Genomic DNA, 23,739 nt, shown 5'->3' with positions numbered 1-23,739 from the left:
GTGCACAAAAGAAAAAAGATGGATGTGACTTTGTACAGGATGTAAAAACATTTATTTAGCAAATCATGGCAATTTTTCACACTTTTACTTTACATTGTCAACAGCTGTCACTGGACAAATCCTCCACGTTAAGCATTGAATGGGCCCTGTTTAAATACTTCTACAACACAAAAAAAGCATAATTTCTTCACTTCCTTGAAATGAACACTGATTTAACGTGACCGGTTAGAAGAACCACAATATGTAGTTTCTCCACTCACTCACTCTGCTTCACTGGTCCATCTCAACAATCGAATACTTAAAGTTCACAACGTTCTCTCTGAGCAGTTATGGATGGTGACGTTAGTACATGGATATAAATAATATAGAAAGATTGAATGGGAAAGCTGTTGATTTAGCTCCTGCTTTAACTTGATGAAAAATGGCCCCAGTTAAACATGAGAAATGTGTATAACTGTCCTTACACCCAAATGGTTTTGAGATTATTTGTGATTTGAGGCATCCATTCTTCCATATCTTGGAGAAGAAAAAAACTCATTCTGAAAAATGATTAGGCCAGTGGAGTACTTTGTAGGTAACAATCTCCTCATACAATAAATACACATTCTTCAAAATATACAAAACATATAAAACACTCTAGCCTATTCCATAAGTGTACATTTACAAAACAACGTCCAGAGCTTTGAAAGAGAGACGGCCGGGATTCTTGACCCAGAATGTTAAAGAACACACAAAAATCTTCTCCTTCTGTCCAGTGATCAACATGGATGTCACTATCGAGATAAAATTCAATCGGACAAGGTACTACTTAATTGATCCCCAAAAAGGGACAATTTGATGAAGTGTTATTTCACCGTATCTAACCTGCTGTTGTACTGTATCGTCGCCGCCTGTCCTTAAAGTACACAAATAAAGCTTTTCTACAATCCTTTTTTTTATTTTCGTCATTTTTTGGTGTCCACACTGGTGCGGGGCCTTGGAATAGTCAGATCAATGTCTGTGGGAAAAGGAGCTCCAGCGTTCCACCATTGTTAAGAGTAACTCTCGTTCTCACTCCAGCTCGTTATCCAGGCTTTCTTTTCCAGGCTTCCCAGTTGGTCTTTCTCCTCCTTCTGTATCCGCACTGCATTATAACTGGGAACGCTGTTGTCGTACTTGGAGCGTCTGAAAAACCCACACTGTCGGCGGCAACAAACAAACAAACAAAAAAACAGCACATAGAAAATCAGTAACTAGCAGTTTTGAGCCTCTCGACAACATGAAAGGGATAGTTCACCCTCACATCAAACTATGAAAAGTCTAAACAATGTTTGATTTTGGGGTGTACTATCCCTTTAAGGGCAGAGATGTGAGTGAGGCTCTTGAACAGTAGGAGGCGATACAGAGCCATCGGTGGTCCTACATGCAGAAAGCTGTAATGTAGCAACGCCCCTATAAACCAGGCTGAGAGAGAACCACTTCAGAGCCATCAGACAGGAAGTGCTTGAAGTTCCAATGGCGCCACAGAAGCAGAAACCAGAGACAGAGAGAGATGAAGACCGCAAGAACCAACCCAGAAGGTCTTTGGAGCGATAGGAGAACAGTTCATATACATGGCATAATGATTTTTCAACCAAAGTAAGCATTCATCCCACATGGCCATGCATGTAAACCGTCCGTAACTCAACAACAGCTAGAAAGAAGGACAATTCCAAGCAGAAACTAGAAGTGCTTTTCTACAGCAACCTGTCAGCTGAGCTCTTTAACATCCCATCCGTTCCCTCGTCATAGCCATTGCATTTGATTTCGTCGCTCTGAGCCCCTTTACTGCTTGTTCATTAGCGAAAGCGTTTCCCCCCCTTCAGCGATAGTTAGTCTGCCACTGTGTCCGTCCATCCTCTGTGACCCCGGGCATGTATAGGTGGGTATAGATGCGTTTACCCCAGAGACAGCGTCTCTCCCTCTTTACGCGTCAGAAGACGTCAATCTCTCTTTGTCAGAGGGTGGGACATCCTCTTTCTTTTTCCCGAAGAAACCACACTGAAGAGAAGCAATTGCATTAGTGTGTGTGTGTGTGTGTGTGTGTGTGTGTGTGTGTGTATATACTGTATATACTGTGAACAGTGACATTTATCCGTGCTCTTCTAGTCTTACCTTCCACAGCAGGAAGACCAGCAGGCCGAGCAGCAGCAGCCCTAACAAGATGGCTACCAGGATGATCCACCATGGGAGTCCTCCGTACTGAGCCGCACGACGCTCTGGGAACACCGTCACTCTCACCTGAGAAAAGACAACGTCAACGGAAAGGCAAAAGACAGGGGAAATGTGGGGGGTTGTTTGTGTTCGAAATGTGAAACTGGTCAAGTACCTGTGTCTCAGCGTTCCTCAGGACCATGTTTTTAGCAGCGCCGTCCACTCTGAGAGAGGCTTTCACTATCACGTCCAGATAGTTCAGCTTGGAGTACTCCTGTTGGGAAACGCAGAGGGAGGTGAGAGTGGACGGGAACACGAGGTGCAGTCAAATAGCAGAGGGAGGTGAGAGTGGACGGGAACACGAGGTGCAGTCAAATAGCAGAGGGAGGTGCGTGTCGTACCTCCAGGAATGTGCTGTTCCAGAGGCGAGATCTGAGCAGGATGACTGCATTACTGTCCAGGCCCTGAAGGGGGCAGCGAATCTCCACACACTTTGCCCCGTCCTCACACGACTGTAACACACACACGCCACGTTACAGTAGAGCTCGTATACGACTAATAACACAACATTTAAACATTGAGCAACTGGGAGAGAAGGCTGTGTTACCAGAGTAGTGTATTTCCTCTTGTCAGTCAGTCGTGCGATGGTTCCCTCCTGAGGCCCGTCTGTCTCCACTATGGCCCGTCTTCTCCTGGTGCTGCTCGGCTCCTAAACAGAGTGCGACACAAGGTCATTCCCTTGGTGAGAACAACAGAGGTCATTGTATTGGGACTGTTAGTTTGTTTGCTTTGGGACCAGAAAGGTCCAAGGAGGTTGGAGTTTGATCGTTGCGGTGTTTCCTGACCTCTTTGACGGTGAGTGAGTTGATCTCTCTCTCAGGGGAGCAGGTGACCTGTTCCAGACCTCTGGAGTCGATCTTCATGAGGTACAGGAGCCACTTCCCCTCCACCGTCTCCTTTGGCCAATTGACGATCAGGGCGGCGCTGCCATAAGTCTTCAGGGGCTTCCCCAGGTTAATCACCTGTCAATCAAAAGGCAGTCAGAGGACAGGTGAGTTCAGTTTATAGTGGAATACAAACGCACCTGTTTGATATGAACTTGCCTGCATGATAATGATGTCATTATTCCGGAAAATAACCAAACAAATAGGCTTACCCTGAACTCGTACTCGATGGGGCTGCCGATGTCTCCTTCGGACTTCATGGCGCTCTCACCTTTGACCTCTCCAGTAAAGTAGACCTGGGAGGGCTTGGCCACTCTGGGAAAACAAAAAAAACAACGTGAACACAAACATCGTCATGCTCACGCTCCGATGCTGGGAGGTGCGGCAACACATTTGGTTCTCGCGTGTAAAAGCACATGAAAGCGCGTTAAGGTAAGCAGCTGGCAAATCATATCGTTGTACCCTGTGAGGGACAGCAGCAGCTCGATCACCACTTTGGCCTTGGCCTTGACTCTGGCCACGTTTTGCTGCTCACTCGTCCTGAAAGGTCAGAGGTCAAATCAGCACCGTTGGTCAAATGTAGCCGTGCAGTATCTCATCGTAGAGGGAGGCGGGGCAGCATATACTCACGTCTCCAGCTTCAGGTCTATCTCCAGCTCTGTGGTGTTCAGAGAGATGCCTGCTGTACTCAGGATTATGTAGAACGTCGCCTAAAACACACAGACGGACACGTCAGCGTGCGCACGCGCTTTTATCTGGTGATGGTGATCGGCCTCGGCGTCTCTCACCTCTGAGCCTCGCTTGAAGGGGTTCCCCAGCTCACAGTCTGCCTGAGAGCCGTTCGTATTGGTCACACAGATCACCTGCTTGTCCTGCAATCGACAACAGCCAGTCACAACTCGGTAACCGGTCTGAAGAACGGAAGAGGGGAAGGAGAGAGAGAGGGCGTGTGACAGAAGAGGAGAGGTGTCACTCACCGCGTTGGGTGCAGAGCGGGAGGCAGAGTAGGAGAGCGAGGGGGGGAAGGAGGCAACCAACGCCGCCTCATGGGCATCATCTCCATTCTGATTGGTCACCGTGATCTCCAGGGCGATGTCCTTCTGGTCGCTAAGGGAGACTACTGGCACCCCATCCTCCCTGCAAGGACACCGGCAGATTATGTCAGCGTTGATTCCATTCACCCAGGTGTTGGTTAGTGACACAGGTTTAGGTGTTCCACTCACACAGGTAGTGGATGGAAGACGTCCTTGTTGGGTTCTCTGTAGCAGAAGCGATGCTGGAGCTGTACGTTGCTCTGGCACACATTATCACTGCCACAGCCCTCCTTCAGGAAGCTCACCTACACACACAGGGAACAGCATGCCGATCAGACAGACTCACACTAGACCAGAGGGAACGGGCTTTGGAGCAGGCCACGGTTGTAAAACCCTTGTCACATAGGCCGATCCGAAGCTGCCAATAGGAGACCGTGTTACGGTTGCTATTGGTCACCTCAGCGCGGGCCGTGATAGGCTCGTTGGAGTCGAGGATGGGCGGGAGTTCTGGGAGCGCTCTTCTTTTCCTTTTGGAGTTCTTTATCTCCACGGTAACGTCGATGGGGATTCCCCTGAGCTTGTCCTTAATGTTCTCCTGTAGGTGACAGACACACAGAGTACAGGTAAGAGATACGTGGTACTGGCTTATATATCACTGGCAAAGGATAGAGGAGACTGACTCTTGTCCATATTTTACCCGCAAGGTTGGTGAAAGACCGTCTTGAGATATCTATCTCTTTCCTCCCCTCTTGCTACCCCTTCCTCTTTCTTACTGTTAGCAGTGTCACGAGTCGTGCGAGTTGGGATCTAGTACCTGTAGCGTGAGCTTGGCGGTGACACACTCCTTCTTGCCCTGTCCACTGAGGATGAGAACACCGGTGGACTGGTAGTCGTTGACGTCGCTGGACCGCGTGGAGAAGGTCACTCTGGGAGGGAGACCCTTCTTCCGACGCTCCGCCTCCGCCTCAAAGGAGTACGCCACCGCTGAGGAGGGGAGAGAGAAACAGAGAGAGGGGAAGAGAGCAGAGAGAGAGGTAGAGAAAGAGCGGGACAGTTACTATTGCATACTGATCTAAAGGCCTAAAAAGCCCACTGAAGAAATCATAACACAAAAGGTGTTGTCTTACTCAGTCTGGGGCTGTAGGATTTAGGGTTGGCAGTGTAGGAGAAGCAGGCCTCTACCTCCAAGCTGGAAACACATCAAGTCATTTGTATTTGTGAATATGGCTTAAATGGTTTCTCATTGTCCATATTCTGCAGATAAACAGCACACTCACCAGATGCTGTTGCCACAGTTTTTCTTAGTCAGATCGATCTCCTTTGGCGTTGTCTTGACAACCTTCTGGATGCTGATGACCGGCCGAGTCCTGGAGTGACGTCACAGAGTCAAAGGTTTAAAGGTCAAGAAAGTGGCCCCCAAAAAAAGAAGGTATTAACAAATGGAATGTAGAAATGTACAAACAAAACATTGTGGGGTAGATGACTGATTGCCACGGTTACCTGTAGACGAACACAGAGTCGGAGAGAGATCCTACGGCCAGGTCAGGGTACGAGTTCCTGTCCAGGTCCATGTTACCAGCTAGAGAATAACCAAACAACTTTGTCTCCGATGGCACCCCTGACAACACCTGTGCAGGTTTGATGTTGATGCCCTGAGCTGAGCCGTGATAGATGAACACCTTCCCTGACCCACTGTCATAATAGGGTGCTCCCACAGCGATGTCTGGCAGAGAGAGAGAGAGTCAGGATTACACACCGTCTACACACACACACAAAGGCAAAGACAGATTTATCAATACACACACACGCGCCCCTTACCCTGATAGCCGTCCAGGTTGAGATCTCCCAGGTTTTCTACGGCCAGTCCAAACATGGAGTCCCGAGGTCCGTCTATCCTGGTGGGCGTGACCTTACTCCAGTCTCCGCCCTTGTTAATGTAGACATAAATGGCTCCGCCTACCTCCCCGTCCTTCTCAAAAAACTGCGGGGCTCCCACCACGATGTCCTCCCACCTAGAGCCAGAGAGACCGAGAGGGAGCAAGAAATGACTCGGGGGGGGGAAACAGAGCGAGATCGTCTCGGCACGGAACTAGTCGCCTCAACTCCAAGATCATCCGAGAGGCTCGAGCCAAAAGACATCCTCTCACGTGGAGAGGAACTGCTTTTGACGGGTAGGTGGACATGGGAAGGGCAGCGTATAGATTTGCCTCGTTGACGATCGGGAGAAAGAACGAGAGATAAGCGAGACGTACCCGTCGCCGGTCAGATCCACCACAGCGAGGTCGTAGCCGAACGACGAGGCCAGCCCCTCCCCTTCCAGGATGTGCTCTGGTGACAACATGGTGGACGCTTCGGTCTCCTTCTTTAGCAACACCACTGCCCCGCTGTGATTGGCTCTCGGGGCACCGGCAACCACGGTCAGCTGACCCTTCTTAGTGATGGCCTTCCCCGAGTCCAGAGAGAAGCCTGAGAGGAGAGACATATTTAATCAATCAATCAATCAATCAATCAATCAATTCGTCAGTCAGTGTACACCCGACTCATTCCCAGAACATGAATGATTTCATCCATATGCCGTACTCGGGCCAAAGCTAGGTGTTGTACAGATTCACTGTTCTCTCTATCATGTGGACATGTTCAAGCCCAGTTGGTTGGAAGTTGAGGTGATTTATAGATCACCTCGACGTCATTGTAAATAAGAACGTGTTCTTAACTGACTTGCCTAGTTAAAGGTTCAATAAAATATATATATCTTTTTTTTTATCGACTTAACACCCAGCTCAGGCTGATCCTCATGACGAGCACGTTTCACCGCCCATGATGATAACTAGTGCACAGAGTCATTCGATTGGTAATGGAGAGCATGATGTCATCGCGCAGGAAGTAATACAAACCTAAGTAGCTATTGGCCCGTTACGTCGGTCTCCATAGCAATCTGAGGAGGAAGTGACTTGTACACAAACTGTTTCAACACTGGAGCTGGACACGGTGGTCGTGAAGAACACACCTGGACACACATAGCGGAGGGCGAGAGAGAGGAACGAGGGACGAAAGCGTTTAGATCTACCTACCCAAGTAACTGTTAGCGGGCACGGGGACCAGGTCTGGGTCTAACCGGTTCTCATCGCCCACCTCATAGGGCCCGTCGTCATAGAAACCCATCTCCAACAGAGTGTTGTTCTTCTGCTCTACTCTCACCACACCTGGAGAGATGGAGGGATGGGGGGGGGGTGAGGAAGTGAAGGGGAACATGGAGATGATAAGATGAGGAGAAAAATCTCAACACAAGCAAATAATGAATGGAAAAACATTAACTTAAAAACATGACAAAAACAATACATGAAACATCCTCATGAGCTGAATTGTTTGGGGGGAAAGTTATGAACACGATGACATGACACGATGACATGACACGATGACATTACACGATGACATTATCATTGTGGTTTTGCTACCACTAGAGGTCACAGCAGTTCATAGATTTGAGCATCAGCTGATGAGAGGGGAAGAGGCCATGTAGACTGTGCTAATCTAGTCTGCCTAACCCTGACCCTGGCCTAACCCTGACCTTATCCCCTAACCTTACACTGACCCCTAACCCCGACCTCTAGCCCCTGAGCCGGACCTCATAGATCTAAAAGGGTGAGATAGGTGTACGCATCATGGTCCATCTACCCCTCTGGTAGGCGTTTCCCGTATTATCGACGCCAGTCTGATCCTTTCAGATAAATGACAAGTGTTTGATTTCAGGCATACACACTCTCACTCTCCACCTGCCTTTCCAGTTGTACGCTCCAGGAGCACCAAAGACCAGGTAGTGGTAGTCCCTAGTGAAGGTGGCAGACAGACCCTGTTGGCATGAGCCAAACCTCTCATGGCCGCGTGCCCGCCCCTCACAGAACCTCCAGTTCCCTCCGTCCTCATCAGACTCGGTACCGATGGTCAGGTCTCTCTCAGCACGTAACACCGCCCTGTTGATGTCACGAGACTCCTGGGCTGTGTTCACAAACAAGCGCCGCTGGTAGCGGTGGGCACATGTCTGGAGAGAGAGAGCAGAGGGATTGGTTAACAGAGCTGTCAGTCAGGTCAATAATTTAAACGCACGCACTCATGTGAACGCGCACGCACGCACGCACGCACGCTCACACACTTACCACAATCTTCCTCCGGCCCCTGGCTGTTTACTGTTACAACCCATCCATTGGTTCTCCTTACTCTGGTGTTCACGTCCTCTGCACACACAGAAATCATCAAATCCTGATCAACTGCTGATTATCTAGTGAATGCTAGAAGACGATTCCCTTATAAGGACTTGTGTGGACAGACGCGACCGAAAATGCGTGTGTGTTTAGAGGTGAGCTCACCATCGTCGTCGAACTGCACTCGGCTACAGCTGGAGGAAGTGGAAGCGGTGTCACAGTTGTAGAGTCCTCCTGTGATCTTTGCCTTCTGACCTCTCAGAGCTTTGGCCCTTGGAGCACCAACCAGCAACCTGTAACCACAAACACAAGGCCATGTTTGAATACAGGAAACGAGCACGCGCACACACACACACACACACACACACACACACACACACACACACACACACACACACACACCACACACACACACACACACACACACACACACACACACACACACACACACCACACACACACACACACACACACACACACACACACACACACCACACCAATATTACAACATGACTGGTACACACATCACTCCCTGTCCTTGTCCGATCCACATTTTACACAGCTGTCATCATTCAAACCACCACCATACACCCATTATAAGAGGAAGCTACAGTCGTTGAGCCAGTAGATCTGGGCCAATGTGGAGTCCTACACTTTGACACCTGCGATAATCTTAACCAGCCTGTCAGCAGCCCTCGCCACTCTCCTCTCCTTTCCCTCTGAGTCCACAGAGTCTCCTTTCAACAGAGAACATCAGAGAGTGTCTCACACACACACATGCACACACTCAATCAAACTGCTGTCCCATGATCTGCGCCCCCCCCAGCACCCTCAGACAAAGAGCGCTTTCATGATTGGACAGAACTGCGACTCAGCGATAACATTCATCCACAAAGGGTGGGCACACACACAAAAAAAGTGGAATGGAGACACACACATGCACACAAGAGATTGGACACACACACTCCAGGGAGGGCCACATTCACTGGATGTCTGTATGGATCACAGACAAGAGGGGCTCTTAGAGAGGGGTCACAGCCACCACACCCCAGTACCCACGATGCATTACTCAAGGTTTCCACAGCAGCATATCAAGCATACCATCACTGTGTGTGTGTGTGTGTGTGTGTGTGTTGTGTGTGTGTGTGTGTGTGGTGTGTGTTGTTGGTGTGTGTGTGTGGTGTGTGTGTGTGTGTGTGTGTTGTGTGTGTGTGTGTTGTGTGTGTGTGTGTGTGGGTGTGTGTGTGTGTGTGTGTGGTGTGTGTGTGTGCGCGCGCTGCGCGCGTGCGTGTGTGTTTCTTGATGACAATCGTCAGTCATGAAATGAACTGAAGCTTTGTAAGGAGTTCAATGCATAGAAATGCTTAATGCCTCGTCGTACAAATCACGTGGTTTTAGCGCAGGCCTGTTTTACCTTTATCTTATTTATAAACCTTGCTGTGATTTTGGGATAGGCCCTTTATCATGTTCATGATTTCAGTTTGCATTGATTGCTATGTGGGTCTCAATGCACTTGAACTTGACCTTGAAAAACTCTCATCCAAGTCTTTTCATCAAAATGCTTTAAAAAAAGCCATACTAGATTGATTTCTTTGGTTTAAGTACTCGATGAGATTAAGAAAACCCACCTGTTTTTGAACACAACTCGTATTCATACGATTCATGTGGGTGAACAGAGGTGTGTTTGGGTCAAGGGCCTTTATAATGGATTAACTCATTAACTTTTTAGGGATAGGGGCAGCATTTTCACTTTGGATGAATAGCGTGCCCAAATTGAACTGCCTTCTACTCTGTCCCAGATGCTAATATATGCATATTTTTATTACTATTGGATAGAAAACACTCTGAAGTTTCTAAAACGTTTTGAATTATGTCTGTGAGTATAACAGAACTCATATGGCAGGCAAACTTACAAACAGGAAGTGAAAATTCTGAGGCTGGTGTTTTTCTACTCATCGCCTATTCAAATCCAGGAAATATGATTTTTGCACTTCCTACGCCTTCCACTAGATGTCAACAGTCGGTAGAACGTTGAATGACGTTTATACTGTGATGTGGGACCGGATGGGAGGTGTTTCAGTCAGTGGTCTGGCAGATTGCCAGTTCCTGGTCATGCGCATTCCTCATGATATCGCCTTGCGTTCCATAACTTTTACAGACACGAAGGAATGCTCCGGTTGGAACGTTATTGGATATATATGATAACAACATCCTGAAGATTGATTATCTACTTAGTTTGACAAGTTTATTCGAACGGGGATATAACTTTTTGAAGTTTTCGTCCGACGTTATGCGGGATTGCACGAGCGTTTGGATATGTGTACTAAACGTGCTAGCAAAAGTAGCTACTTGGACATAAATAATTGACATTATCGAACAAAACAACAATTTATTGTCGAATTAGGATTCCTGTGAATGCATTCTGATGAAGATAATCAAAGGTAAGGGAATATTTATGATGTAATTTCGTATTTTTGACTCCAACATGGCGGAGAAATTTTATTTATATTTGAGCGCCGTCTCAGATTATTGCATGGTGTGCTTTTTCCGTATAGTCTTTTAAAAATCTGACACAGCGGTTGCATTAAGAACAAGTGTATCTTTAATTATATGTAAAACATGTATCTTTCATCAAAGTGTATGATGAGTATTTCTGTTATTTGACGTGGCTCTGCAATTTCTCAGGATATTTTGGAGGTATTTCTGAACATGGCGCCAATGTAAACTAAGATTTTTGGATATAAATATGCACATTATCGAACAAAAAATACATGTATTGTGTAACATGATGTACTATGAGTGTCATCTGATGAAGATCATCAAAGGTTAGTGATTCATTTTATCTCTATTTCTGTTTTTGTGACTCCTATCTTTGGCTGGGAAAATGGCTGTGTTTTTTTGAACTTGGTGGTGATCTAACATAATCATATGTTGTGTTTTCGCTGTAAAGCATTTTTTAAATCGGACATGATGGGTAGATTAACAAGATGTTTATCTTTCATTTGCTGTATTGGACTTGTTAATGTGTGAAAGTTACATATTTAAAAAATACATTTTAGAATTTCCCGCGCTGCCTTTTCAGCGGAATGTTGTGGGGGTGGTTCCGCTAGAGGAACGTGTGTCCTAGAAAGGTTAAGAGCGAGAAAGACAGAGATAGGAGAGAGATCACTCTGCTGAAACAGAGTTATGCTCAATCATGAGGCATCAAAGCCAAAGGAACTGAATAATGTTAAGAAATGCTATAGATGGAAGGAAAGTAGTGTGGAAATCTACCAAAAAACAATTAGGCAAAAACAAATTCAGTCCCTTCTAGACAATTTCCTGGACAAAAGGTTTCATTGTATTAGTGAAGGTGTAAACTTGGCAGTAAAAAACCTAAACAGTATATTTGACCTCTCAGCTTCCCTAACAAATCAAAACCTTTCAAGCAGACAACCTAAGAAAATGAACAACAAAGACAAATGGTTTAACAAAGAACGCAAAAACCTAAGAAAGAAATTGAGAAACCTATCCAACCCAAAAAAATAGAGACCCAGAAAACAAGAGTCTACGCCTTCAGTATGGTGAATCACTAAAACAATACAGAAATACACTACGGAAAAAGAAGGAACAGCAGGTCAGAAATCTGCTCAATGGAATTGAAGAATCCATAGAATCTAACCACTTCTGGGAAAATTGGAACACACTAAACAAACAACAACACGAAGAGTTATCGATCCAAAATGGAGATCTATGGATAAGCCAATTCTCCAATCTCTTTTGGCTCTACAACAAAAAACAAACAGCAAAAACATATACATGATCAAATACAAATCTGAGAATCAACTATTAAAGACTCCTGTCTTTACGGTTCCTACCAGAACCCACTGGATTCTCCAATTACATTGAATGAACTACATGACAAAATACAAACCCTCCAACCCAAAAAGGCCTGTAGTGTTGACGGTATCCTCAATGAAATGATCATATATACAGACCACATACTCCAATTGGCTATACTTAAACTCGTTAACGTCCTCCTCAGCTCTGGCATCTTCCCCAATATTTGGAACGAAGGACTTACGTTGAGGGCCTGTTCTGTTCAAATTTGTTTAATGCTTTTGTACTAAAATATCCGTCTTTAAGCCGAGGCATCGGGCTTGAGTTAGTTTCTTTAACAAACTCATATAAGATAGAAAAGTGAGCGTGCACATTAATAAGAGGCCTGCTATAACTGTGCTGTGTGTGTAGCATGACTCTGTGATGTCTGGGCTCTTAGCCAAGAGCTGACAGAAACTCACTGGTTCCTCTTAAGTTAACTGGGGACAAAACATTTTGTTGATGATCTATTTCACTTGCTTTGGCAACGTACACATATGTTTCCCATGTCAATAAAGCCCCTCGAATTGAAATTGAATTGAGACAGGAAAAAGAGAGCGGGAGAGAGTCATGTGGGTGCTGACTCCTCTGGGCCTCAACGGAGACTTCCCAGAGTGGAGAGATCATGTAGAGGATAGAAGGGTGTGAGTGAAAATAAAGGAATGGAATCGTGCCCAGGTAATTAAACGACTGCTCCAACACTGATCTGATCCTTCATGTTGCCCCCTGCTATACATACACTAACAGGAAGTCAGGAGAATAGGCGGAAGGAAAAGGTATCCCCTTAGCCACGCCCACACTGCAGTTTGGCAAACCCTGTGGTCACTTGGGTTCAGGCTACACTCAAGGTACAAGTTGCCACTTAACCACAGATCTAGGATCACATTACCCTCCTCAAAATCCTATCCTAAAACATTAGGGGATGAGAAAAGAGCTGACCCTGCATCAGGACCTACTCCTCAGACTACGCTGCGCGGCACATCATGGTTTATAACTACATAGATAAACAGAGTGCAATTACCCAGGTGTACACAGTGACTGCAGTAAAAGTATATGAAACAATGTTTGAATTGTACGTGGTCTCAATTGTTTATTAATGTCTGGGCAATGGAACGCCTGCGAGGCCCATTACCCAGTAGCCTGCCACTGGTAGTAAAACAGGGAGTGTGTGAGAGGGAGACAGGGAGTGTGAAGAGAGGGAGACAGGGAGTGTGAAGAGAGGGAGACAGGGAGTGTGTAGAGAGGGAGACAGGGAGTGTGTGAGAGGGAGACAGGGAGTGTGAAGAGAGGGAGACAGGGAGTGTGAAGAGAGGAAGACAGGGAGTGTGCGAGAGGGAGACAGGGAGTGTGAAGAGAGGGAGACAGGGAGTGTGTGAGAGGGAGACAGGGAGTGTGAAGAGAGGGAGTGTGTATTGTTCTACTGATAATGGCTAACGACACAGCTGCTTTTCCAATCATTCACCACATGTACAGGAAGTAGAGAATCAAATCTACAGGAAGGACAAAGACAAAACATTCAGTGTGTGTGTGTGTGCGCGTTAGGTTAAGGGTTAGGGGTAGGGTTAGGGAAAATAGGACTTTTTAATGGTCAAACATTTTTACTCCCCAAAAAATAAAGCTGTGTGTGTGTATGAACAAACACAGCAAAGGGAAACAGTAGAAACAGCCGCTCTCTCTCTCTCTCTTCACAAACACACAACGAGGCCAAACAGCCTACAGCCGAAAGAAACAGAGAAACACCAAATCGAGGAACGGCTTCTGTGTAAACAGCTCGCTGCCTATATGCACCAGCACATCTTGTTACCAAGCAACGATGGATCAACATCAGTGAAACTTTCAGAACATTTCAGTTCTAAATGGATCCCAGAACATTTTACAGAACCCTAATGAATTCCAGAACTCTTGACATTTTAACGCCAAGTTCTCTATGCTCCTTGCCAGGACTGATAGAAACCCGGGGTTGTGTTAATTAGAGTACACCGTAACAAAACGCGTTGTGCTTCTTATTGGACAACATCAGGTAGTCCCTCCCTGTTTCAGTCCGTTTCCTTCCATTTGGTGCCTAGTACCAGGTCTGTGTGGGAGACAGACAGCGTGGGTTGAGTAACTGACCGACTGATTTGGTGCCCAGCTGTAAAAGGTGATTTATGCTGTCAGCATTCCTCCGGACATCCCTCCACCACTCCTCAGCTTTGATGTTGGCGAACTTGAGCTAACCTGGATCAGCCTGCAGGCAGGAGAGAACGGGCAGACGAAGAGGTGTGTTTGAGGGAGAGGTGTGTGTGTGCGTGCGCGCGTGTGTGTGTGGGAGATCATTTGTTCACATGCTGTACATGTATCGTAGTCCCCCCCCCCAAAAAAACTGTAGCAATAAAATATTGCATTCATTTCGCACTTTTTTCCCAGGACTCTGAAGAAACCTTTGAACGCTAACCCTGACCTTCCCAATAAAATCAATCTCCTATCTATCCAGGATCTGAGAGATCAAAGATCTGTCGCACATAGGAACCTCACAGCTCTACACCCTAGACGTCTGTCTATGGAACATGCTGGAATGGATTCTCTCTCTCTCTCCCACACACGCGTTGTACCTCTCCCATACACGTTCACACAGACGCTCTCTCTACTTCTACCTCAGTCTCTTTGTCACAGCCTTCCCTCCTCCCCTCCTCTCTCGCTCTCTCAGTGACACTTTATTCCTTTCTCCCACACAGAGAGAAGAGCCAACTCTCTGCAGTTGTGACCGACTTTGGAACCTAACCCATATGCACACAACCCCTTGCTCTTCAGCGTGTACGTGAGACACACAGACACACCTGCCCCCCCCCCCCCCCCCCCCCCACAGACCCGTGCCAAACAGATCCCTCCATTGCCTGCAGGTATCAACAACAAGAAAAAAAACACACACACACACACCTGTGAGGCACGGGCTCAGTTTGGCAGAACTGTTCGGGCGTGGCACAGACGTATGACTCACCTTTCACACACACACCCTAGATTACCGGATACACCACCCAGACAGCACAGACAGTCTGGAATCCTGATCTACTGAGGTAGGCAGCGAAGAAGTGTAGCCTCTGGCAGCATTACATACTGCGTATATCATGATGACGCATGGCTGCCGAGTGTAGTGTCCTGTACACTGAAGGGTCCACTCGCCCAAGGTCAGTCAACGGTTACCATTGTGGATTTCAACTCCTGCAGTGCAGTGTGTGCATGTCTGTGCGTTTGTGTGTGTGTGTGCCTGTGTCTGTGTACACAGTATGTGTGAGTTTGCGCGTGCGTAGAGTTTGTTACCAACAATGTGCCGACTCACACCGACACAGTTACAAAAGACCAGGAAGGCCTCACAGCTTCTAATACACAGACTGCACTGCATCAGTCACCACTTTAACACCACACACACACATCTCTCACTGCTGAATAGGCACACACATACTCTGTGACGCTGTACAAATGTGCCCACACACACACAAAAACACATTATCACTTGGCTGTTCATGCATGAACTTATATCTAAGGCCAGGATTTGACCCATAATGTAGGTTAGGATTTGGGGACGTATGACTCAGACCTGCTGATTCAGTGTTAATGAGAGACATGTCCTGAGGGCATATGGAACAGAAACAGGCTTTTGGAGTGTGTGTTCCTGAAAGGTACAGTGGATTCGGAAAGTATTCAGACCGCTTTACTTTTTTCCACATTTTGTTCGGTTTAAAGGCTTATTTCCCTCCTCAATCTACACGCAATACCCCATAATGACAAAGCAAAAACAGGTTTATCTAAATGTTTGCAAATTTATTTAAAAAAATGTAAAAACTTAAATATCACATTTAGATAAGTATTCAGACCCTTTACTCAGTACTTTGTTGAAGAACCTTTGGCAGCAATTACAACCTCAACTCTTCTTGGGTATGAACCTACAAGCTTAGCACACCTGTATTTGGGAAGTTTCTCCCATTCTTCTTTGCAGATCCTCTCAAGCTCTGTCAGGTTGTATGGGGAGCGTCGCTGCACAGCTATTTTCAGGTCTCTCCAGAAATGTTTGATCGGGTTCAAGTCCGGGCTCTGGCTGGGTCAGTCAAAGACATTCAGACACTTGTCCCGAAGCCATTCCTGCGTTGTCTTGGCTGTGTGCTTAGGGTCTTTGTCCTGTTGGAAAGTGAACCTTCGCCCCAGTCTGAGGTCCTGAGCGCTCTGGAGCAAGTTCTCATCAAGGATCTCTCTGTACTTTCCTCCGTTCATCTTTCCCTCGATCCTGACTAGTCTCCCAGTCCATGCCACTGAAAAACATCCCCACAGCATGATGCTGCCATCACAGTGCTTCACCGTAGGGATAGTGCCAGGTTTCCTCCAGACTTAACGCTTTCTTGTTTCTCATGGTGCCTTTTGGTAAACTCCAAGCGTGCTGTCATGTGCCTTTTACTGAGGAGTGGCTTCCATCTGGCCACTCTACCATAAAGGCCTGATTGGTCGAGTGCTACAGAGATGGTTGTTCTTCTGGAAGGTTCTCCCAACTCCACAGAGGAACTCTGGAGCTCTTTCAGAGTGAGTTCTTGGTCACCTCTCTGACCAAGGCCCTTCTCCCCCGATTGCTCAGTTTGGCTGGGCGGCCAGCTCTAGGGAGAGTCTTGGTGGTTCCAAACTTCTTCCATTTAAGAATGATGGAGGCCACTGTGTTCTTGGAGACCTTCAATGCTTCAGAAAATGTTTGGTACCCTTCCCCAGATCTGTGCCTCGACACAATCCTGTCTCGGAGCTCTACGGACAATTCCTTCGACCTCATGGCTTGGTTTTTGCTCTGACATGCACTGTCAACTGTGGGACCTTATATGGACAGGTGTGTGCCTTTCCAAATCATGTCCAATCAATTGCATTTACCTCAGGTGGACTCCAATGAAGTTGTAGAAACATCTCAAGGATGATCAATGGAAACAGGATGCACCTGAGCTCAAGTTCGAGTCTCTTAGCAAAGGGTCTGAATACTTATGTATATAAAAATCTGAAAACCTGTTCTCGCTTTGACATTATAGGGTACTGTGTGTAGATTGATGAGGGGGAAAAAACAATTGAATCCATTTTAGAATAAGGCTGTAACGTAACAAAATGTGGAAAATGTCAAGGCTTCTGAATACTTTCCGAATGCACCGTGCATGGATTCAATTCAACATCCATTTTGATCACTCTATAAACATCTGTCAGGTTTTCTACAAGAGAGAACTCATTGAGGGAATCTCCGGGTATGAAATCTGAACTATAATCTCAACTGGAACATGTTTGTTTCTGTCTCTACCGCCTGACTGTTCACAGGGCTGACGACCACGTGCCTCTAATATAGACACAGACGAAAACTGGTACATCAAATTGTGTGTGTGTGTGTGTTCAGACAAGTTCAGGTCAGAACTAAGAACGCCCAACCATTACAGAAAGTTACAGACCTATAACTCTATAATGACTTCAACCCATTACATTCCACACCTTGTCAAAAGGGTAGAATCTATTCTACACACAAATCCATTCCAATGACTCGTTGTCCATCACAACAGGTCTAGAATCAGTATAGTCATTGAGCACATGATGTATAGAATGGGGTCTGGGGTGCGGACAGCTGATCCTAAGTCAGTAGTTAACCAGAGTGTTGAGGGCAGATGAGGGATAGTCCTGCTGTGCTAAAAGGAGCAGGGTGAAATTAGGCATGAGATTAATGGTAAGGTGTCACTTTTGTTTCCCATGGTAGACTGCACATTGTTGGGGGTGCTTTCACTTGGCCAAAAGCAGTTATCTTCGAGGTCAACTAGACTGCCTGGAAATGTTAAGGCTCAGCTGGTTTGAGGTTAAGGACAATGATGTACAGTATATGGCTATACTGCCTAGTTAAATAAAGGTTAAATAAAAAATGTTCAATGTTTTTAAATATATGCTTTCACACCATCTAACGCTACTGTGACCCTGACTAACACAATGGCACAGTCCCTGCAGCTTGCCACGCCCATAGCCTAGGGACAAGGCTAACTTTTACAGTATTTGACCCAAACGACAATGACATTCACCATCTACAGTATAGGCTCTCTTTCCTCGACTTTGAGTACACACGGCATAAGTTGCCCGCACATGACATGAGAGCTGAAAATAATAATAGGATGTTGAGTACCATAAATACAATTATCCTAACTAGATCTGTGGCCAAGTGAAAACTCCCCAAAAGTCAATTTATACCCGGAGCTAGTATAAATCTATAGAGCAGAGTAAGTGGTTTGGAATCATGAGACTTTTTTGTTTGTTGCCAAATTCATGACCTATAATGACATTGGAGTCGCGCACGGACAGGAACGAGCCTGCAAAGGGCAGTAACGCTGTAAAACTCACCAATAATTAACCCGTTACAAAAACATGCCGATCTGAAACGTTAACGAAATGTAAGACCAAAACAACCGGAATCGGAGTTAATTAACTAGTGAAAATGATTCCCGAATAAAGGTAACAATGATGTTGAGACAATAAACTTTTGCGAAGAACCTGCGAGCCTTTGAAGTATAACGATAGCCTACAGTAGCAACAACCTGTTAGCGGTTAACTCCGCAACTTAAACTGAATAATAAATATTAATAAAAAAATAGGGAGACTTACATTCTTTTATCCAGCGGATTTAATTGCCAATGCATAGCCAGAGAGAAGCCGAAAAGGCTCCCTGGCTCTCCTTTCTTTTCAATGACGTTTTCTGTGTCCAGGTTGAAAGCCGAGACGTGCGTCCATTCCAGGTGAAGGAGAAGCGAAATATATGAGATAAACTGTATCAATCTCAAACCCATTGCGGCGAAAATGGTTTAATTCTTTGTGACTGAAAATGAACACCGTTATTTCTCCCGGCAACTCAGCCTGTTTGTCCGGGTTATAGAACTCACGAACGAGTGAAGTGATGTCTGACTTTATGCTGGCTCTCGGGCTTTGGGTGGGATGTTGCCCACTTGAAGCTCGTACCGCGCCCCTCCTACAACCCCACTTTCCCTCCCTCCCTATCTGTTCTCTTACCTCAGGTGTTGAGCAACATACAGAAGAAGGTAGCCTACTTTCAACGTGAGAAAAAAGCTATACAACTGTAGTTGGGGAGTGTTCGAAATGTACACAATTGTTACCCAGAGGAAAATGGAGGAGGGTCATGCTTTGAACATTTCAGTCAGGGGGAGGGTATAGTATTTGTATTGGCCTAGGCTATACAGAGAGCAATTATAGGAGAAGCACAGGGTTGAACCAGGGTCTGTAGTGATGCCTCTAGCACTGAGATGCAGTGCCTTAGACTGCTGCGCCACTCAGGAGCCCCATTACACTTTGTAATGGTAGGGCTATTCCAATCATAAGCCCTGTCCTGCCCTGCTCTTGCTTATGCAAACCCTTTTGTGCTGCCTAACCAATGGCTGTGCTGTGTACGGTGGTAAGGTGGTACTTCAGGAGGCGAGTCAAAGGCTTCTTCCTAAAATAGTGTTTTATTTGTCCTGTTCAGTTGGGAGAGAGTGTAGAGGAGGAGGACCGGCAGGAAGCTTGCTACTGCAATAATGGATTTGAATGAAAACAATATGTTTTCACGGAGATGGACAGCTCATGGGTGCTGAAAGTAGCCTAATTCGAGAAGGCCTAATTAATTTAAACAGTCTTCATTTTATTTTGACTTAGACTTACCTGTTTGACAGACTAAATTATAGTCTACTATCCATAGACTTTGTCAGCCAATTCCATCAGTCATCATGCAGTCCTTAAATATCTCAGTGTCAGTAATCAGCTTGGCGCGTTAAGTTATAACCAGGGCTCCAATTGAGGGGGTATGTTAGGGAATTGTGTTTTTTGTTAAAACTTCTTATGGCTGCAATGCCGTTAACGGCATGATATGACAACAGCCAGTGAAAGTGTAGTGCGCCAAATTCAAACAACAGAAATCTCATAATTAAAATTCCTCAAACATACATGTATCTTATACCATTTTAAAGGTAATCTTGTTGTTAATCCCACCAAAGTGTCCGATTTCAAATAGGCTTTACAGCGAAAGCACCACAAACGATTATGTTAGGTCACCGCAAAATCACAGAAAATCACAGTCATTTTCCCAGCCAAAGACAAGAGTCACAAAAAGCAGAAATAGAGATAAAATTAATCGCTAACCTTTGATGATCTTCATCAGATGACACTCATAGGACTTCATGTTACACAATACATATGATCGTTTGTTCGATAAAGCTCATATTTATATCCAAAAACCTCAGTTACATTGGCGCCATTTTCAGAAATGCCTCCAAAATATCCGGAGAAATTGCAGAGAGCCACGTCAAATAACATAATACTCATCATAAACTTTAATGAAAGATACATGTTTTACATAGAATAAAGATACACTTGTTCTAATGCAACCGCTGTGTCAGATTTCAAAAAGCTTTACGGCAAAAGCACAATATTCAATAATCTGAGAACAGCGTTCAGCCACAAAAGCAAGCCATACATTCCCGCCAAATTGTGCAGTCTCAACAAAACTCATAAAAAGCATTATACATTTTCACTTACCTTTGCTGATCTTCGTCGGAATGCACTCCCAGGACTCTCACTTCACAAAGAAATGTTTGTTTTGTTCGGTAATGTCCATCATTTATGTCCAAATAGCTATTTTTGTTAGCGTGTTTTGGTAAACAAATCCAAAAGTCAAAGCGCGTTCACTAAAGCTGACGAGAATGTCAAAAAGTTCCGTAACAGTCAGTAGAAACATGTCAAACGATGTATTTGAATCAATCTTTAGAATAGTTTTTAAACATAAAATCTTCAGTAACGTTCCAACCGGAGGAATTACATTGACTTCAATATGCGATGGAACAGAGCTCCACCTCTCATGTGAACGCGCATGGTGCAGGTCATGGTAGACGACTATTTCCTGTCCCCTTCGGCCCCACTTCACAGTAGAGGGCATCAGACAAGGTTCTACAGACTGTTGACATCTAGTGGAAGCCGTAGGAAGTGGATCTCATCCATATCCCACTGTTTGTTCAATAGGGGCTGTGTTGAAAATCTACCAACCTCAGAATTTTCCACTTCCTGTTTGGATTTTTTCTCTCAGGTTTTTGCCTGCCATATGAGTTCTGTATACTCACAGACATCGATTCACAACGAGTTTTAGAACTTCAGAGGTGTTTTCTATCCAATACGAATATATGCATATGTTATTAGCAACTGGGACTGAGGAGCAGGCAGTTTACTATGGGCACCTCTGTGCACCTCTCATCTAAGCTACTCAATACTGTCCCTGCAGCCATAATGAAGTGTAAAGAAAATGGCTAAAAGCATTGTTAGCTTAAGATTTTGAAAAGAAATGACGGACCTGATTATATATAAGCGATCTATAACAACGCTTTAGTCCCGCATGCTTTATGCTAGAAACAAGCTGAAATGCCAGGGAAAGACGTGGCTCTGATGCATATGGGATATTATTTGGTTTGGTCACCTATGGCATTCAGAGGCTGTGCTACACCACATAGCCGAGGTGAGACAAAAAAAAACTTTACTCAAGTAATGTGTGATTCTGTCACTTTTTAAATGATGTTCAACATTTCAACAAGCTATTATGTTTATTTGTTTGTATTTAACCTTTATTTAACTAGGCAGTCAGTTAAGAACTAATTCTTATTTACAATGACGGCCTACCAAAAGGCAAAAGGCCTCCTGCGGGGACGCGGGGCTGGGTATTAAAAAATATACTATATAATACAGTGGGGAGAACAAGTATTTGATACACTGACAATTTTGCAGGTTTCCTACTTACAAACATGTAGAGGTCTGTAATTTTACAATAGGTACACTTCAACTGTGAGAGAAGGAATCTAAACAAAAATCCAGAAAATCACATTGTATGATTTTAAGTAATTAATTTGCATTTTATTGCATGACATAAGTATTTGATACATCAGAAAGCAGAACTGAATATTTGGTACAGAAACCTTAGTTTTGCAATTACAGAGATCATACGTTTCCTGTAGTTCTTGACCAGGTTTGCACACACTGCAGCAGGGATTTTGGCCCACCCTCCATACAGACCTTCTCCAGATCCTTCAGGTTTCGGGGCTGTCGCTGGGCAATACGGACTTTCGGCTCCCTCCAAAGATTTTCTATTGGGTTCAGGTCTGGAGACTGGCTAGGCCACCCAGGACCTTGAGATGCTTCTTACGGAGCCACTCCTCTAGTTGCCCTGGCTGTGTGTTTCGGGTCGTTGTCATGCTGGAAGACCCCAGCCACGACCCATCTTCAATGCTCTTACTGAGGGAAGGAGGTTGTTGGTCCAGATCTCGCGATACATGGCCCCATCCATCCTCCCCTCAATACGGTCGCTGTCCTGTCCCCTTTGCAGAAAAGCATCCCCAAAGAATGATGTTTCCACCTCCATGCTTCACGGTTGTTGGATGGTTTTTGGGGTTGTACTCATCCTTCTATTCCTCAAACACGGCGAGTGGAGTTTAGAGCAAAAAGCTCTATTTTGTCTCATCAGACCACATGACCTTCTCCCATTCCTCCTCTGGATCATCCAGATGGTCATTGGCAAACTTCAGACGGGCGCTGGACATGCGCGTGGCTTGAGCAGGGGGACCTTGCGTGCGCTGCAGGATTAATCCATGACGGCGTAGTGTGTTACTAATGGTTTTCTTTGAGACTGTGGTCCCAGCTCTCTTCAGGTCATTGACCAGGTCCTGCCGTGTAGTTCTGGCTGATCCCTCACCTTCCTCATGATCATTGATGCCCCACGAGGTGATATCTTGCATGGAACCCCAGTCGAGGGTGATTGACCGTCATCTTGAACTTCTTCCATTTTCTAATAATTGCGCCAACAGTTGTTGCCTCTCAGCAAGCTGCTTGCCTATTGTCCTGTAGCTCATCCCAGCCTTGTGCAGGTCTACAATTTTATCCCTGATGTCCTTACGCAGCTCTCTGGTCTTGGCCATTGTGGAGAGGTTGGAGTCTGTTTGATTGAGCGTGTCGGACAGGTGTCTTTTATACAGGTAACGAGTTCAAACAGGTGCAGTTAATACAGGTAATGAGTGGAGAACAGGAGGGCTTCTTAAAGAAAAACTAACAGGTCTGTGAGAGCCGGAATTCTTACTGGTTGGTAGGTGATCAAATACTTATGTCATGCAATAAAATGCAAATGAATTACTTAAAAATCATACAATGTGATATTTCTGGATTTTTGTTTTAGATTCCGTCTCTCAGCATTGAAGAAGTACCTATGATAAAATATGGACAGACCTCTACATGCTTTGTAAGTAGGAAAACCTGCAAAATCGGCAGTGTATCAAATACTTGTTCTCCCCACTGTATATATACAGTATATACTATATATATATACAGTATATACATTAAATGGCTTTTCTCGAATTCATTGATGATCAGGTACTTCAGTAGTAACTGGTTCTGTTGCGCTCAATTGTTACAGTTGATAGACAACTTTAGCTCTGTTCCGACCTTAGACTATTCTCTTTTTTAACAATAGTCTGTATAGAAATCAAATCG

The 23,739-nt window shown here is 45.3% G+C and overlaps 1 protein-coding gene across 1 annotated transcript; it reads right to left on the bottom strand.

The window, feature by feature from the left end:
- Positions 1-363: 363 nt before the first annotated feature.
- Positions 364-22,796, bottom strand: LOC111979561 (integrin alpha-6). Its single transcript, XM_070449113.1, has 24 exons — positions 22,723-22,796; positions 8,515-8,642; positions 8,366-8,382; positions 7,928-8,189; positions 7,222-7,353; positions 6,403-6,616; positions 5,969-6,162; positions 5,651-5,873; positions 5,428-5,517; positions 5,278-5,339; positions 4,971-5,134; positions 4,608-4,751; positions 4,340-4,455; positions 4,094-4,253; positions 3,905-3,988; positions 3,747-3,826; positions 3,579-3,656; positions 3,329-3,431; positions 3,018-3,194; positions 2,780-2,881; positions 2,574-2,684; positions 2,348-2,446; positions 2,134-2,259; positions 364-1,178 (listed from the first exon to the last, which is right to left on the bottom strand). The coding sequence occupies exons 1-24, from the start codon at positions 22,794-22,796 to the stop codon at positions 1,032-1,034; spliced, it is 3,087 nt and encodes a 1,028-aa protein (XP_070305214.1). The 3' UTR covers positions 364-1,031.
- Between the last annotated feature and the right edge of the window lie 943 nt (positions 22,797-23,739).

This window comes from Salvelinus sp. IW2-2015, linkage group LG19 (genome assembly GCF_002910315.2).
Source record: "Salvelinus sp. IW2-2015 linkage group LG19, ASM291031v2, whole genome shotgun sequence".
NCBI classification, from domain to species: domain Eukaryota; kingdom Metazoa; phylum Chordata; class Actinopteri; order Salmoniformes; family Salmonidae; genus Salvelinus; species Salvelinus sp. IW2-2015.
Note: the sequence above shows the minus strand (reverse complement) of the source record. Positions and strands in the feature narration are given on the sequence as shown.